The sequence below is a fragment of the Lactuca virosa genome, chromosome 1, assembly GCF_052849685.1.
Source record: "Lactuca virosa cultivar CGN04683 chromosome 1, Lactuca_virosa_CGN04683_v6, whole genome shotgun sequence".
NCBI lineage: Eukaryota > Viridiplantae > Streptophyta > Magnoliopsida > Asterales > Asteraceae > Lactuca > Lactuca virosa.
In genome coordinates this window covers 183,480,269-183,493,484 of record NC_136426.1, presented here as the reverse complement: position 1 = coordinate 183,493,484, position 13,216 = coordinate 183,480,269, and the positions used below count along the sequence as shown (strand labels likewise).

At 34.9% G+C, this 13,216-nt stretch overlaps 2 protein-coding genes and 1 pseudogene across 2 annotated transcripts; 1 reads left to right on the top strand and 2 right to left on the bottom strand.

Moving 5' to 3' along the window:
- Window positions 1-2,536: 2,536 nt before the first annotated feature.
- LOC145125238 (uncharacterized) lies at window positions 2,537-6,098 on the bottom strand (annotated as a pseudogene).
- A 2,272-nt stretch (window positions 6,099-8,370) lies between these two features.
- Window positions 8,371-9,290, top strand: LOC145125228 (uncharacterized). Its single transcript, XM_079060723.1, has 2 exons — window positions 8,371-8,500; window positions 8,611-9,290. Exons 1-2 carry the CDS (start codon window positions 8,371-8,373, stop codon window positions 9,288-9,290), a joined length of 810 nt encoding a protein of 269 aa, XP_078916849.1.
- A 1,051-nt stretch (window positions 9,291-10,341) lies between these two features.
- On the bottom strand, window positions 10,342-11,288 carry LOC145125216 (uncharacterized). The gene is made up of 2 exons (XM_079060713.1): window positions 10,721-11,288; window positions 10,342-10,634 (listed from the first exon to the last, which is right to left on the bottom strand). Exons 1-2 carry the CDS (start codon window positions 11,286-11,288, stop codon window positions 10,342-10,344), a joined length of 861 nt encoding a protein of 286 aa, XP_078916839.1.
- Between the last annotated feature and the right edge of the window lie 1,928 nt (window positions 11,289-13,216).

The window sequence follows — 13,216 nt, the reverse complement described above, 5'->3', positions numbered from 1 at the left end:
TAAAGGGAAATGTTCCGAAGGAAATAGAATTTGAGATTCTATTTCATGGCACGTTGGGTTGCTTGTAGTTGTGATTGAATCGAGTATGAATTACAATATCAGAGTAAAGTAAGAATGATGAACACGAGATCTAAATAATATATGTTTGGCTCATTTATGCTCTCAACGAATACAGAGAAGTTTTAGAAAGTACAATGTGAATGACGAAGTTACTTCCTATCTCTAGTACTCATCCCATATTTATAGGGATCAGGAAAGCATACAAAAAATATAAGGGAGTGAACAATAAAAGCTTCGATACAAAAGTGCCCTTATAATAGTATTACAAACAAACTTTCGAAACTATTCCTGACCTAGACAGCCTTTGACACCTCACAACAATATTCGACCTCTACATTGCCAGGATGAAAGGAAATATGATTTCATTTTTTATTTCTATTAGAGTTAAATGCAAGAAACAACAACAAGCTTCCTATTATTTGTTTATTCAAGCGTATTTCTTACATTTCCTTTTATTACAACATTGAACCTTCATTTTTTCTTATTAAAACATTGTACTCTAAAATATCTATCCAATTATATCACTGTACTTTCAAAAATCTAATCATAATTGGGTATCATTTGTGAAGTACAATGCTATAATAAGGATAAACAGAAGGAAGGAAAAGCCAAAAGCTAGTTATTAACTTTTTAATTCAAGGTAGATGGTCGGTTTTCTCATGTAAACCAATCGCCTCAAATATGGAAAAACCAACTATTTGGCTTAAAGTAAAATGTAAAAAGTTCGGAAGTCGTTCGGATGGAAAACATACAACCTATTGGCCTTTTACAATAAAAATGTAATAAAATAATGGGATATATCTAACCTTCGACCAACAAAAATTATTTAAATATAGATAAAAAAAAATTTAAAAAAATTTAATTTTTATTTATCGAATTCCATTCCATTTGATGTCGACCAAACATGCAATTAATCATGATTCCTTCATATTAAAAGTCTCCCAATATACCTTTCCTTCCAAAATCATTCCAATAAAAATAGCAGTGTAGCAAAAATTAAAAAAAAATCGGTTGAGAAGGCTCAATATGTAAATTTCAAACACTTTCATCATGGCCACTGTAAAAAAAATTACGAATATGAAAAAAAAATCTTCAAAATAACTACTTACATCATAATAAGTGTTACACTAGGATCATGACCATTGAATCTCTCCCCCAATGTGATTCCAATTTCTTTTTCGATTCCATTTTAGAAAGACGTGAAGCCATAGTTGTCAATTCTGTCATTCAAAATCCAAGTTAACCTACCAATTTAAAATTAAAAGTTACCAAAAAGAGTTAAGTGTTCGACTATTATTTAAATGTATAACTTATCTCATATTATTGGATTAGGTGTCTAAGCCTATAACTATAATTGATATATAATTGATCTGGTAGTAGCATGGTCCTTTTGGGTGCCTTCACCATAGCAACTTGATAGGATGAATTTTGGAGAAAGAGGTAAATTTATGATTTATTAATATATTATAAGAATAATATATTAATTGAGAAATCATATTATATAATTAGTATTAATCAGAAATTAATTTGGAATTAATTTTGGGATTAAAGGAACTAATTAAAAGTAAGGGGACTGGTTATGTGTAACGCCCGTAGATCCGGGCTAGTCAATTTAGAGACGATAAGCGTCAAAAATGAATTTTTGATAGAAGAATGTTTAGAATAAATAATCTTAACCAATTGTAGTATATGTCACAAGGTTTCCGTACATATAAAGAACGTTGAAATCCGAGTTATAACGAAGAAGTTATGACCTGTCGAAGTTTCGCGACAGATTCGGCACGACGCTGTAGGACGTAAATAGTGAATTTATGATAGAGCAATTTTTAGCCTTAGTGATCTAAGAGAAAGTTGTATAATACGTTAAACCGAGAGTGTGCATGAAGAGAACGTCTAAATCTGACTTCGTATGAGGAAGTTATGATTTTTCTAAGTTTCGACTTAGTAGTATGCAGCCCAAAGTTCGAGTATGAGATCGAGTGATTTCTAGCCGAAACAATCTAAACGAGAATCGAAGATCTTGTTGATAGTAGTGCAATGGTGAAAAGACAGACGGAAACGGACGTCAGATGAAGGAGTTATGAATTTATAACGGAGTTTTCCTGTCCCAACCTACGAAAACGGACGTCAGATCAAGGAAGCCCCTGTCATAAAGGTTACGACGCACGTTTAGGACACGCATTGCGTATCATTAAAGCCCCTGTCATAAATGACTGTGACACACATTTGCGTGTCATAAACTTCAGCAACCATTTACGATATACATTTACGACGCGTCTTTACGATACTTATTTACGCATAATACAAAAATATGAAAACAAATATATACCAAAACAATCAATTTCATCCATAACATCATGTCAAAAAATGGTAATACATTGGTATTAAGGGGATCCGATTGTACATTGTGATTAAGAGGTTTTCCCTAACTATATAACCTAATACTACATTGCTATTAAGGAACACCTTCTTGTTTCTACTTCTTATTGTTATGCTTCTGTTTCCACATAATACTTGTTTTCATCATCAACACATTAGTATTCACAAAGGCTTCAAGCATCATCAATCTATGTTATAAAATATTAAAATTTAATACACATGTAGTAACATACCTTTTTCCAAGAATCCAAGCTTCAATACAACCCATACCTGTATAAAATATTAAAATTTAATACACATGTAGATTATAAAAGTTAATATGAAAGAGTGAAATAGTGCTACTTTCCCCCAAAAAAAAAGCAACACTTTCTATTCTATGTATGTATGTATGACCTTCTTTCTAAAACCATTTATACATTAAGAATAAGATAAAACAAAACAGTTCTATGTATGTATGTATGACCTTCTTTCTAAAACAAAAAAAGCAACACTTTCTATTCTATTCTATGTATGTATGACCTTTCTAAAACCATCTATGTATGTATGACCTTCTTTCATGTATGATTAAATTAATGAGAATCCCCCCTAAATGTAATTCTGCAATGAATTACCAGCAAAATAGTTCCTCAAGTTCAAACAAATGATTCAATGTAAACTAACAAGTAACAAGACATCACATGCAACATACTTTCACCTAAATTAATCAAATGGTATATTTCAATTTTCATTATTAAGCATCTCAAAAAGCAAAGTGTTGTAATTAGAATAAATACCAACCTTGGACAAGGAGTCATCATGGCATAAGTGTTGCAAGAAATATCACAAATTTTACCCTCTTATTGACAAGCAGAGTGCCTTTTACAGCAGAACCCTCATTAAACAAGCGACATTGGATTAGCAAAGGCTGGAGAAATTATTAGGAGACAAAATATTATTACATTTTATCAAATACTTTTAAAAAAATTCAGATAGATTATAAATTACAAAGCATGAATACTAGTTACCGGATCTTTAATTGTCACCTCTCTTCCTCCAAGACCCAACGATCCAATCTCAGGTTTGACCGAGTCAAACTTACAAAGCATGAATATTAGTTACCGGATCAATTACCATTATTTTGTTACAAACTTTTTGTAATTCTTTTTTTTTAGCATTTAACATTAGTTAAAGGTATGAAGATTATTAAAAAAAAAAAATTAGCACCTTGTTAGCGAGAAAAAGTGCAGCATCAATAGCACCCTCTGCATAAATTGATCTCCCACAAACATTGTGCTGAAACTCGAATGAAACTCTACAAATAATAATAACAATAAATTAAGATTTTTCATAGAGAAATATTCAAAATCAATTAGTTGATTATAATATGAATCAAAAATAAAAAGCTTACGTTCCATCAGGAGATGTGAGATGATACATTAAGATGCTCCTCTGCATAACATAACATGGTGAATTCAATAAACCAATATGATAACATGTAAATGATTTGATATCTATGTATATCATAAAATTACACATTTACCATTTACAACATTAGGTACAGTGAAGTCTACAATGATGAGATCAAGATGTTGTTCAAGTAGAGATGTTGTTCAAGTAGGATGCTGGAAAAAGCTAATCCAACCAAATCTTATCTGCAAGTCACGCAATCAAACAAAGGAAGAAAAGAATTAGTCAGTATCAAACATATATATATATATATATATATCCAAAAATACAAGTCAACAAACATAAGTTTTATGAGTGTCTATAAATAAAGAGTAAAAAACCACTGTTTCCTAATGATTTGTATTCTATTAGTAGCAACTATGCAATCAAGAAAATGAAGTTTCTTTGATGGTGGTGAAGGGTAGTTACATCGGGAAGTTAGATTATCTCCAAGTGCAAACACATAATGACCATCTTTATCATCTTGGCGCCATGGAGAAGAAGCATTTCGAGCCACACGTTTAACAGGGGGAGAACTAATGTGGTCTGATGGTGAAGACGACTTGAAGATATCGACATCAAAGAGACCGCACTGCTCTAATACTCTCCCTAGAAACCGCACCATCTGGCCACTTTAATTTTGATCTTCTGAAATATTTTTCTGCACCCTGGCTACAACAACCTTAACTTAAAAATAGCTACAGCTAATTAATTAACTCATGCACTTACAAGCAAAATCTGGGGACACAAGCCATAGAAGGGAAAACTAGGAAGATCCAACTTTAAAATAATGCCCAACAGCAAGAATAATAAGCCATTGCAATAAACCACTTTTATATAACCACCTTTCAGCTTCTAATTTGGCCCAATTTGGTTTCACCACATGAGAAAGAGAAAGAGAAAGAGAAAGATACTCCATTTTTTTGGATATGTATTTTTGTAATATAAGATAACCAATATGTTGACCAGTCAAATCCCCGAGGAAAGCAGGGGAAATGAATAAACCTCCAACTAGCCATGGATTTGAATTGAAGGGAACTAGAGATGATGATATGAAGGGTAGAATGAAGGCAACACCAATTGAGAAACTTAAAGAGAATATCCACATAAGCAGGATGCTAAAAAATGATAAGGATAATGAGATTCCAGATGTTGAGCCACCCATCATAACTGATGTACCCCATATCATCATGGATTGCATTATCACTGAGTTGTATAACATGTTGGCTAAACTTTGTTTAAATACAACCATGTATGTTCCCTGAATCATCACATCAAATTTAATATATAAAGATTTAATCAATTACTACTGAATATTGATTAAAGTTAAATTAAATGTACCAAAATGTCAAAATATATGGCGGGATCATGTTGATTTTTGTCATTGGATGCCATTTTAGTGAGTTGAGAAGATGAGGCAGAGTGAAGAAGAAAAGCAAGCATGTTTTCTCCAAGGTGTTGAAGGGAACCCGATTTTAAAGTTTTCAACTTGTCATTCTACAAAAGTTTATTACTTTTAATTTGATATAATATTTGAGAAGTTATTTATAATAATAATGATTTGAAATTCAAGAATACCTTTGTGTGATATATAGCTGTATTGTCTGCATAAGCAAAGTCAAGACCTGAAAGACCAGCAACCTCTTTGTAAACTTGAAAATCAGTAGTAGATTTTATGACACCTGATGTAAAAAGATTCTGCACCACTAAATAAAAATCGAACATAAAAATCATGAATTTGAGATAAAATAAATAAAAAGAAAACTAACATTTTATATAGTTTAAAAAAGGAATATCACCTGAGCAAGAATTTGACCAGAGGGGTATTTTGCTACCAATGCATAGTTCTCAATCGCCCATGGGTTCGGACCCGCCTGTCAAAATTAAGTGACAATTGATAAATTAATTAAGGAAATTAAATTTTTTTAAAAAAGAATCTCATTAAACAAGACCTGAAAAATAGCAGATGCTCCACCATCGCCCATGGCTTCCAAGTCTATAGCCATATGTATGCTACTACTCCATGGATGCTGTAAAGATTTTATAAGTTAAGTTATAACTTAAACGCATGATTAAAAATAACGGTAAGAGAGAAACACCTGAGTAATAAAGCTATGGGCTCCATTTAAGCCTTCTTCTTCCCCAGTGTTAAACAAGAAAATAACAGAGTTCTTGAAACCGTGAGCCCATTGGGAGATTCCTCGAGCAAGCTCTAACATAACAGCTACACAAGAACTACAGTCACTAGCTCCTTCCCTTTATAAACATAAGACTCCATTTTCATTTTGAAGTTGATTAAAAGAATAAGAGGTAAATCATAAATGGAAGAAACTTACGCTGAGAAGACAGTGTCTATGTGGGAAGAAACCAAAATCGCACTATCTACTTCTTCAGATGTATATTTTGGCGAGATTCTTAAAACAACATGTTTAAGATCTGAATAGACAAGTGTTTTCCCCTTGAAAAGTCCACCGACGAGTCTGTTAGCACCAGAACTTGTGTGAAAAGATCAACATCGACGTCGACTTCCCAGTGAGCTGTCGTCTTTATTTGCTTGTAAGTGCATGAGTTAATTAATTAGCTGTAGCTATTTTTAAATTAAGATTGTGTAGAAAGAACAAAATCATATTTCAATAATTATATTTAACTTTTTTTGGGAAAATACCGCCAACAGACAAAAAAATGGGGGTGAATTTCAAAATTTGATCATAAAAAATGACTTTTCCAGTTATAGTCATGGATTCCGCGGAGGACCCTCTGCGGACCTCCGCGAAATGACGTCATGTCCGCGGAATCAGAAAAAGTTTCATTTTTTATTGTTTAAAAAATCCTTCTGCGGGGGTCCTCTGCGGAGACATTAACCCCCTCCGCGGAGTGAGTTGTTTGGCAGGTCTTAAATCCCTCCGCAGAGGAGCTGACGAGGAGCTCCGCAGAGAGATTAAAGTCTCCGCAGAATGGTTATTTGCGACGGTTTTTTTGGATATAAAGTATTTTTTTTCCAATTTTTTTAGCTACATTTTCATATTAGATCGATCAGTTTTAGTGTTATAAATTTTTTTTGAAAAGAATTATGAGTTTTGTTATTTTATGTACGGGGGGTTTTTGGCAGATAAGTAATGGGGTTAACACCTACGTTAGACCTAAGTTTAACAACTTAGGTATAATGCTTCCGCCAAATTTTGATCGTCGAATATTGTTCGATTTGGTCAAAAGTAAGGCTAATGCGTTCTTTAGTAATATATCATTGTCATTTCAACATTCGGTTCATCGTTATGTTATGAATATTGTAGACGAAGCAGATGTTCATCAACTCAGAAATGTAATTTCTGAAACGAAGGAGATTGTTCATTTGTATTTGGAGGTGTTTGAGGGATGGGTCGAACAGACAGAAGCGGTTGACAAGATTGTACCATACAATTTTGAAAACATTGAAAACATTGTATCTGATAATGTTGAAGAGTGTCCAGAAGAAGAAACTGTGGCAGTGAATACAGTGGAAGAAGAAAATTTATACGAGTTTGGAAGACTGACTGACAAAACTTTGTTAGACGGTGAAGAGTCAAATGAAGGTTGGTCAGAAGATGAGTTCACACAAGGGAAAAAAGGTTCAAACATATTTTACAGTATGCCTCCCATACCTGATTGTCCTGAACCTATTGTTGAACCTCGACCATTTCACGGTTTAGGTCCAAATGATGATATGTTTGTTCGTCAAACGTATGATAACAAACAACAACTAATATTTGCTTTGAGTCTTAAACCAACCAGAGAAAAGTTTCAGTTTAAGACCAAAAATTCTAACAAAAATCGTTATGAGGTATATTGTGAAATTGAGAACTGTAGTTGGCGTTTATATGCAAAACACATTCATCCCACTAATGAATTTGAAATCGGGACTTTCAACAACGTGCACACATGTTCGTCATTACAGATACACCCTAATCATAAGCATGCTAATAAAAAAGTCATGGGTACTATATTGCATGAGATTATGGGAAAAACTCATTCCAAGGTTTGGAGGCCTAATGAAATATCAAGGGATTTGAATGCTTTGCTGGAAATCAATGTAAATTACAAACAAGCTTGGCGTGCAAAACAATATGCTATGGAATTGTTGTTGGGATCCGGTGAAGAATGGTCTTACTTGGACATGGTTTCTTGGACATGGTTTCTTGAAAAGTTGTATGAATGTGTTGGTGATTGTCAAGAATTGACTTTTGTAACTGATAGGGCCGATGCAATTCGGGTTAGTATTGAAAATGTTTTCCCTCTTGCTCATCATGGTGTGTGTGCTTTTCATCTACTAGGAAACATAGTACACAGGTTTGGGAAAAATGATAAAACAAAAGTGTTGTTTTGGAGGCTTGTGAAAGCTTACAAAAGAAATGTTTTTGAAGAATTGTGGTCTAGATTTAGTTCTACTAGACCGTAAGTAGCGGCGTATCTAAGTGAAATTCCACGTGCTAAATGGACTAGAGCATATTCCCCGTCGAACGGTACAATTACATGACTTCGAACAGTGCAGAGTCCATGAACGCTTTATCTGTAGATGCAAGGAAGATGCCTATAATACCTCTTCTTGAGTTCTTTCGTCGTCTTTCACAGGAATGGTGTAACAAGCGTCGCATCGATGGAGGTATGAATCTAATTTGGACTTTAATTATCTCGAATAATAAGTTAATTATATATATATATATATATATATATATATATATATATATATATATATATATATCTTCTTTACAGGGAAACGTTCAACAGTGCTAACCGAGTGGGCTGAAAAAGTAGTTAGTAAAAATGAAGAGCGTACGGTAGGATGGTCCGTTTTTGGTGTTTCAGATGCAATCTATGAAGTGCATGATTTCAAACATGGTGGCATTGTTGATCTGAGGCAAGAGACTTGCACATGGAAATATTGGGAAGGAACTAGGTTTCCTTGTGGTCATGTCATAATGGTCTTAAAGCACTTGAAAAAAACTAACTTCGGACATCTGGCTATAGATGCTTACAAAATGGAAACTTACCGAAGTACGTATGAGGAGCCTGTTTACCCACTTCCACAACTGTGTGATTGGGAGATTCCTGCTGAGATGATGGTTGTTAAACCCCCGATAATGGATACACGTCAAGCTGGTAGACCGGGAAATAGAAATCATATCCCGTCACAAGGTGAGGAACCTATAGTAAGAAGGTGTAGTAGATGTGATAGTACAAAACATAATGCAGCGACTTATCCGGCATTGGTCCCAATGAATCAAAAAAAGTCTAGAAAAAATAGTGTGGTATCAGGTAGTAACACAAAAGGGAAAGGGAAAGGGACACAAGGGACTCAAGAGACGCTAGAGATGCACGGGACACAAGAGACGCATTGGACGAGTGGGACGCAGAGAGAAGACTATTGTTCAACGTTTGATTTGAATGATTGATGTTGTATTTATAATTAATTATGTTTTGTTTTAGAGGACATTAATTTGTGTACTTTGAAATGGTGTGTTTATTTTAAAGATGATGGGTAATATTATGATTATATTAGTGCATCATTACTAGTAGAATAATAACTCGAAGATAATACATTCAACAAACCAGAAACATATAGTAAACGTACAACAACAGTAATTAACTTAAGGGAATTGCGAAGGATACTTTTCTTTCTCCATTGTTATGTAGTCGTCCCTAATTCTTATATTATCTTCCATACGGCCCTTTTGCCTCCCAAGTTCTATCATTTCTTCATCCTTGTCAGCAAGCCATTTTTCAGACAGTTTGGTATTCTTCTTAGTTTTTTTATCCATTCCTCATTATCTTTGAGTTTTTTTAGTAATCGTCATCCTTTCCTCAACCTCTTTGCACTCCGCCGCAATGAGGTCACGACGTTCAGTGAGAGCTCGAGATGAGTCTTTATCTTTTTTTTTTGTTGTTCTTCAGCCCATTGTAGTTGTTGCAAAGTATTCTCAGACATATGCGACTCTCTTAAATTTGGTGATGGGGCAAGAAAAGGGCCGATCGGATCACAATAGAAACAATCAACTTCGTTGCACGAGCAAATATACAAACTTGAAGATGAACTCATTTTAAATTTTAAAAAAAAATTATAACTCTATATCGAAAATCCAACGACCATCCATGACTATATACAGTCCCTTCCACTCCACTGAGAGGTGTTGTCAGTCCGCAGAGCTTTTTATCAGTCCGCAATAATGTTTGTCATTCGGCAAAACTCTTAGTCAGTCCGCAGAGCTGTTTGTCTAGTCGTTGTCATCCATACATTACAATTATGGGAATACAATTATTTATTTAAAGGTAAAGATTTTTTATTAAAAACTAAACAACGCCAACAGACCATTACAACTACGGTTGTGATCCATACAATACAGTTCAATTGAATTGTCGTGGAGGTAAGACCACAACACTTTCAACTGGTATTTCCCAATGCCTAAGGGTTGGAATATGATTGACCGTCTCAGTTTGATAAGCATTTCAATACACCGCGGTACTTAACTTTAAATTTACCATTTGCTGGATTTCTGCAATTTCAAGCCTTTGTAGTGAAGCTATAGCATGCTCACAAGGTATACCCCATTTTTGCCATTTACCGTAACTACAAATACCACGGTCTAATTGGACAAATTTGGTTGTTGAATACTTACTCACTTCATATCTGTCGCCAACAATATGCGTAATCCTACAACCATCCGAGTGGATAAATCTTTTATGAATCACCTTAAGTGCATAAGGGGTTAGAAGACCATGAAAATCCCCTATGAAATGAACTGAATCAAAAAACAAAAATTATGATGTCATAACGTATAATAACATATCAATTGACCATTTGAGTGATGTCATAACTTATAATTACCTCCAAATGCAGCACGTTGAAGATACACTGCTTGCATCGAGTCATGGAACATTTCAATGATTGTTGTTATTGGAAACTCATGCATGTTTGTTCTTAACCAATTGACAACAACTGGAATGTCAATGAATTTAACATTGAAACGTACTCTTGGAAAACAAGCCCGTACCCATTTTGCAATGGGAATATTGTCAAGCCAATGAAGATCATTCCCATTAACCACATTTTTTAAGTGGTTCAAACATGCATAAAAATCAGACAAATTATACGCTTTACAAGTCTTCCAGAACAACTGCTCTACGACTGTATTGCTTCCGGTGGAAGCGCGTATTTTCTCGGCTATATTTTTTTTACAACAATAGCCATGATATGAATCAGGGTAGACTCTTTGAACTGCAAAGTCCATGGAATCAGACATATGGCTTATGAAACCAACTTCCGTATTGTCACCTAAACATTCTTTAAGCCTCCTCATGAACCATAACCATGAATTGTCACGGTTTTTGGTTCCCAAAGCAAACGCTATGAGAAGGGGTTCATGATTTCCATCTAAAGCAACTGCAATGTACATGGATGTTACATACGCCCCAATTAGAGGTACTTGACCAACGAATATGATTGGTATCATAGACGTGATAAACGTACGAATTTGTAAGTTAAGATAAGAATATTAGCCATATAACAACTTGAAATAACTAAATATTTATTTACTATAAGGGATTACATACCACGCATCCAAATGCCACAAAACAAATTTGGAAACGATTGTACTGATCTTTCGTAATGTACGTGAAGGTGTAAGGATTGGTTCTTTGCAGATTATGGAAAAAGTCGGTAGGTTGGAGAAACTTTTTCTTAATACCTGATTGACTGAACTCATTTTCACAACTTTCGACACCTTGTAAAAATGAAAATGCTTGTCCAATTTAAAAGGAATCAGTATACATTATTCCGCAGAACTTACTTGTCAGTCCGCGTAAATGACTTGTCAGTACGCGTAACTTATTTGTCAGTCCGCGTAACCTGTTTGTCAGAGTTGTTTGGCACTAGAGACGCATGGGACATAAGAGACGCGCTGGACGAGTGGGAAGCAGAGTTGTTTGTCAGTTCGCAGAACTGTTTGTCATCCGCAGAACTGTTAGTTGCTCCGCAGAAATGTTTTTATGTTATTTGAATGTATGGTTTCGTAACATTTGTTGGTGAATTATGTTTCAAAAAATAAAGGATAAATACCATATTACATATAAATAAAGCAATACAACAACAATACAAAACGCAGTACTAGTTAGAAAAACGGGACATTTTTCAAAAGATTTCAAGGAGCTTCATACTCGAAACTCTCTCCGTTGCTAATGGATTTGTATTCTTCTTTAGCCGCCTCCAAGATGTATTCCTCAGTATCATTCACACGATCGTCTTCAATCTTATTATAAAGATCGTTGAATAACACAACTTCTGTTTTCAATTCATACCATTTTGTAGCTATATCAAGCGTGCTGCGATGGTTTTCTATGGTGGTTTCAGCGTCAGTGTTGAAGGTATTGGTTAATAGGACCCAAAACATTCTATCCTCCAAACTGGTGTTCTCGTAGACATTAATATATGCACGAGTTAGAAGCAAATACTCGTTAGTGGTCCATGGTTTTGAACCCATTGTAAAGCATACAAAGTAGATGAACTAAAATAGATTAGATGAAGTGATACACAATTTTTTGTCGTTTTATATAGACATGACAGTCCGCAAATATCCAACGATCATCCATGACAATATATAGACCCTTCAACTCCGCAAAGAGCTGTTCGTCAGTCCGTGTTACTGACTTTTCAGTCCGCGTTACTGACTTGTCAGTCCGCATAGCTATTCGTCAGTCCGCGTTACTGACTTGTCAGTCCGCATAGCTGTTTGTCAGTCCGCGTTACTGACTTGTCAGTCCGCATAACTATTCGTCAGTCCGCGTTACTGACTTTTCAGTCCGCATAGCTATTCGTCAGTCCGCGTTACTGACTTGTCAGTTCGCATAGCTGTTTGCCATGGCGCGTTACCTATCTTTTTATATATAGTAAAGCATGTGTCTATACGTCCGAATTAGAGGTAAGGGATCATTTCACAAAATGGCATCGAATGTACCAACTTCTTCAAATGCAGCTAATCCGTCTAATGTGGCTGCTCCAACAAATGGTACATCTCCATGGACGACAACAGAGGTGTTGGTCCTAACACGATGTTGAATTATCATTTATGAGGGTCTACCGGTAATGGCTCCCCTTAATTGCCTTGTTGGTGATGAAGCGTCCCGCTTAGTAGCTTTGTTCAACTATAAGGTGGGACAAGGACAAGATCGAGTAAAACCCGATATTGTTAGTAAATGGATGGATTTAAAGACAAAAGTCACATGGTTCAATCGATGCTACAATTATGAGAAAATGCGATGCTCTGATGCTGACGATGACGAACTTCTTGAATACGTGAACGAATATTATCTGTGCCAGTTTGATGAA

Bases quoted from the DNA above. Each gene is read 5' to 3' on its own strand.
- LOC145125228 (XM_079060723.1), top strand. From the start codon at position 8,371: ATGACTTCGAACAGTGCAGAGTCCATGAACGCTTTATCTGTAGATGCA. The intron at 8,501-8,610 runs GTATGAATCTAA...TCTTCTTTACAG, and splicing joins CAAGCGTCGCATCGATGGAG to GGAAACGTTCAACAGTGCTA.
- LOC145125216 (XM_079060713.1), bottom strand. From the start codon at position 11,288: ATGTACATTGCAGTTGCTTTAGATGGAAATCATGAACCCCTTCTCATA. The intron at 10,635-10,720 runs GTAATTATAAGT...TTTTTGATTCAG, and splicing joins TCAACGTGCTGCATTTGGAG to TTCATTTCATAGGGGATTTT.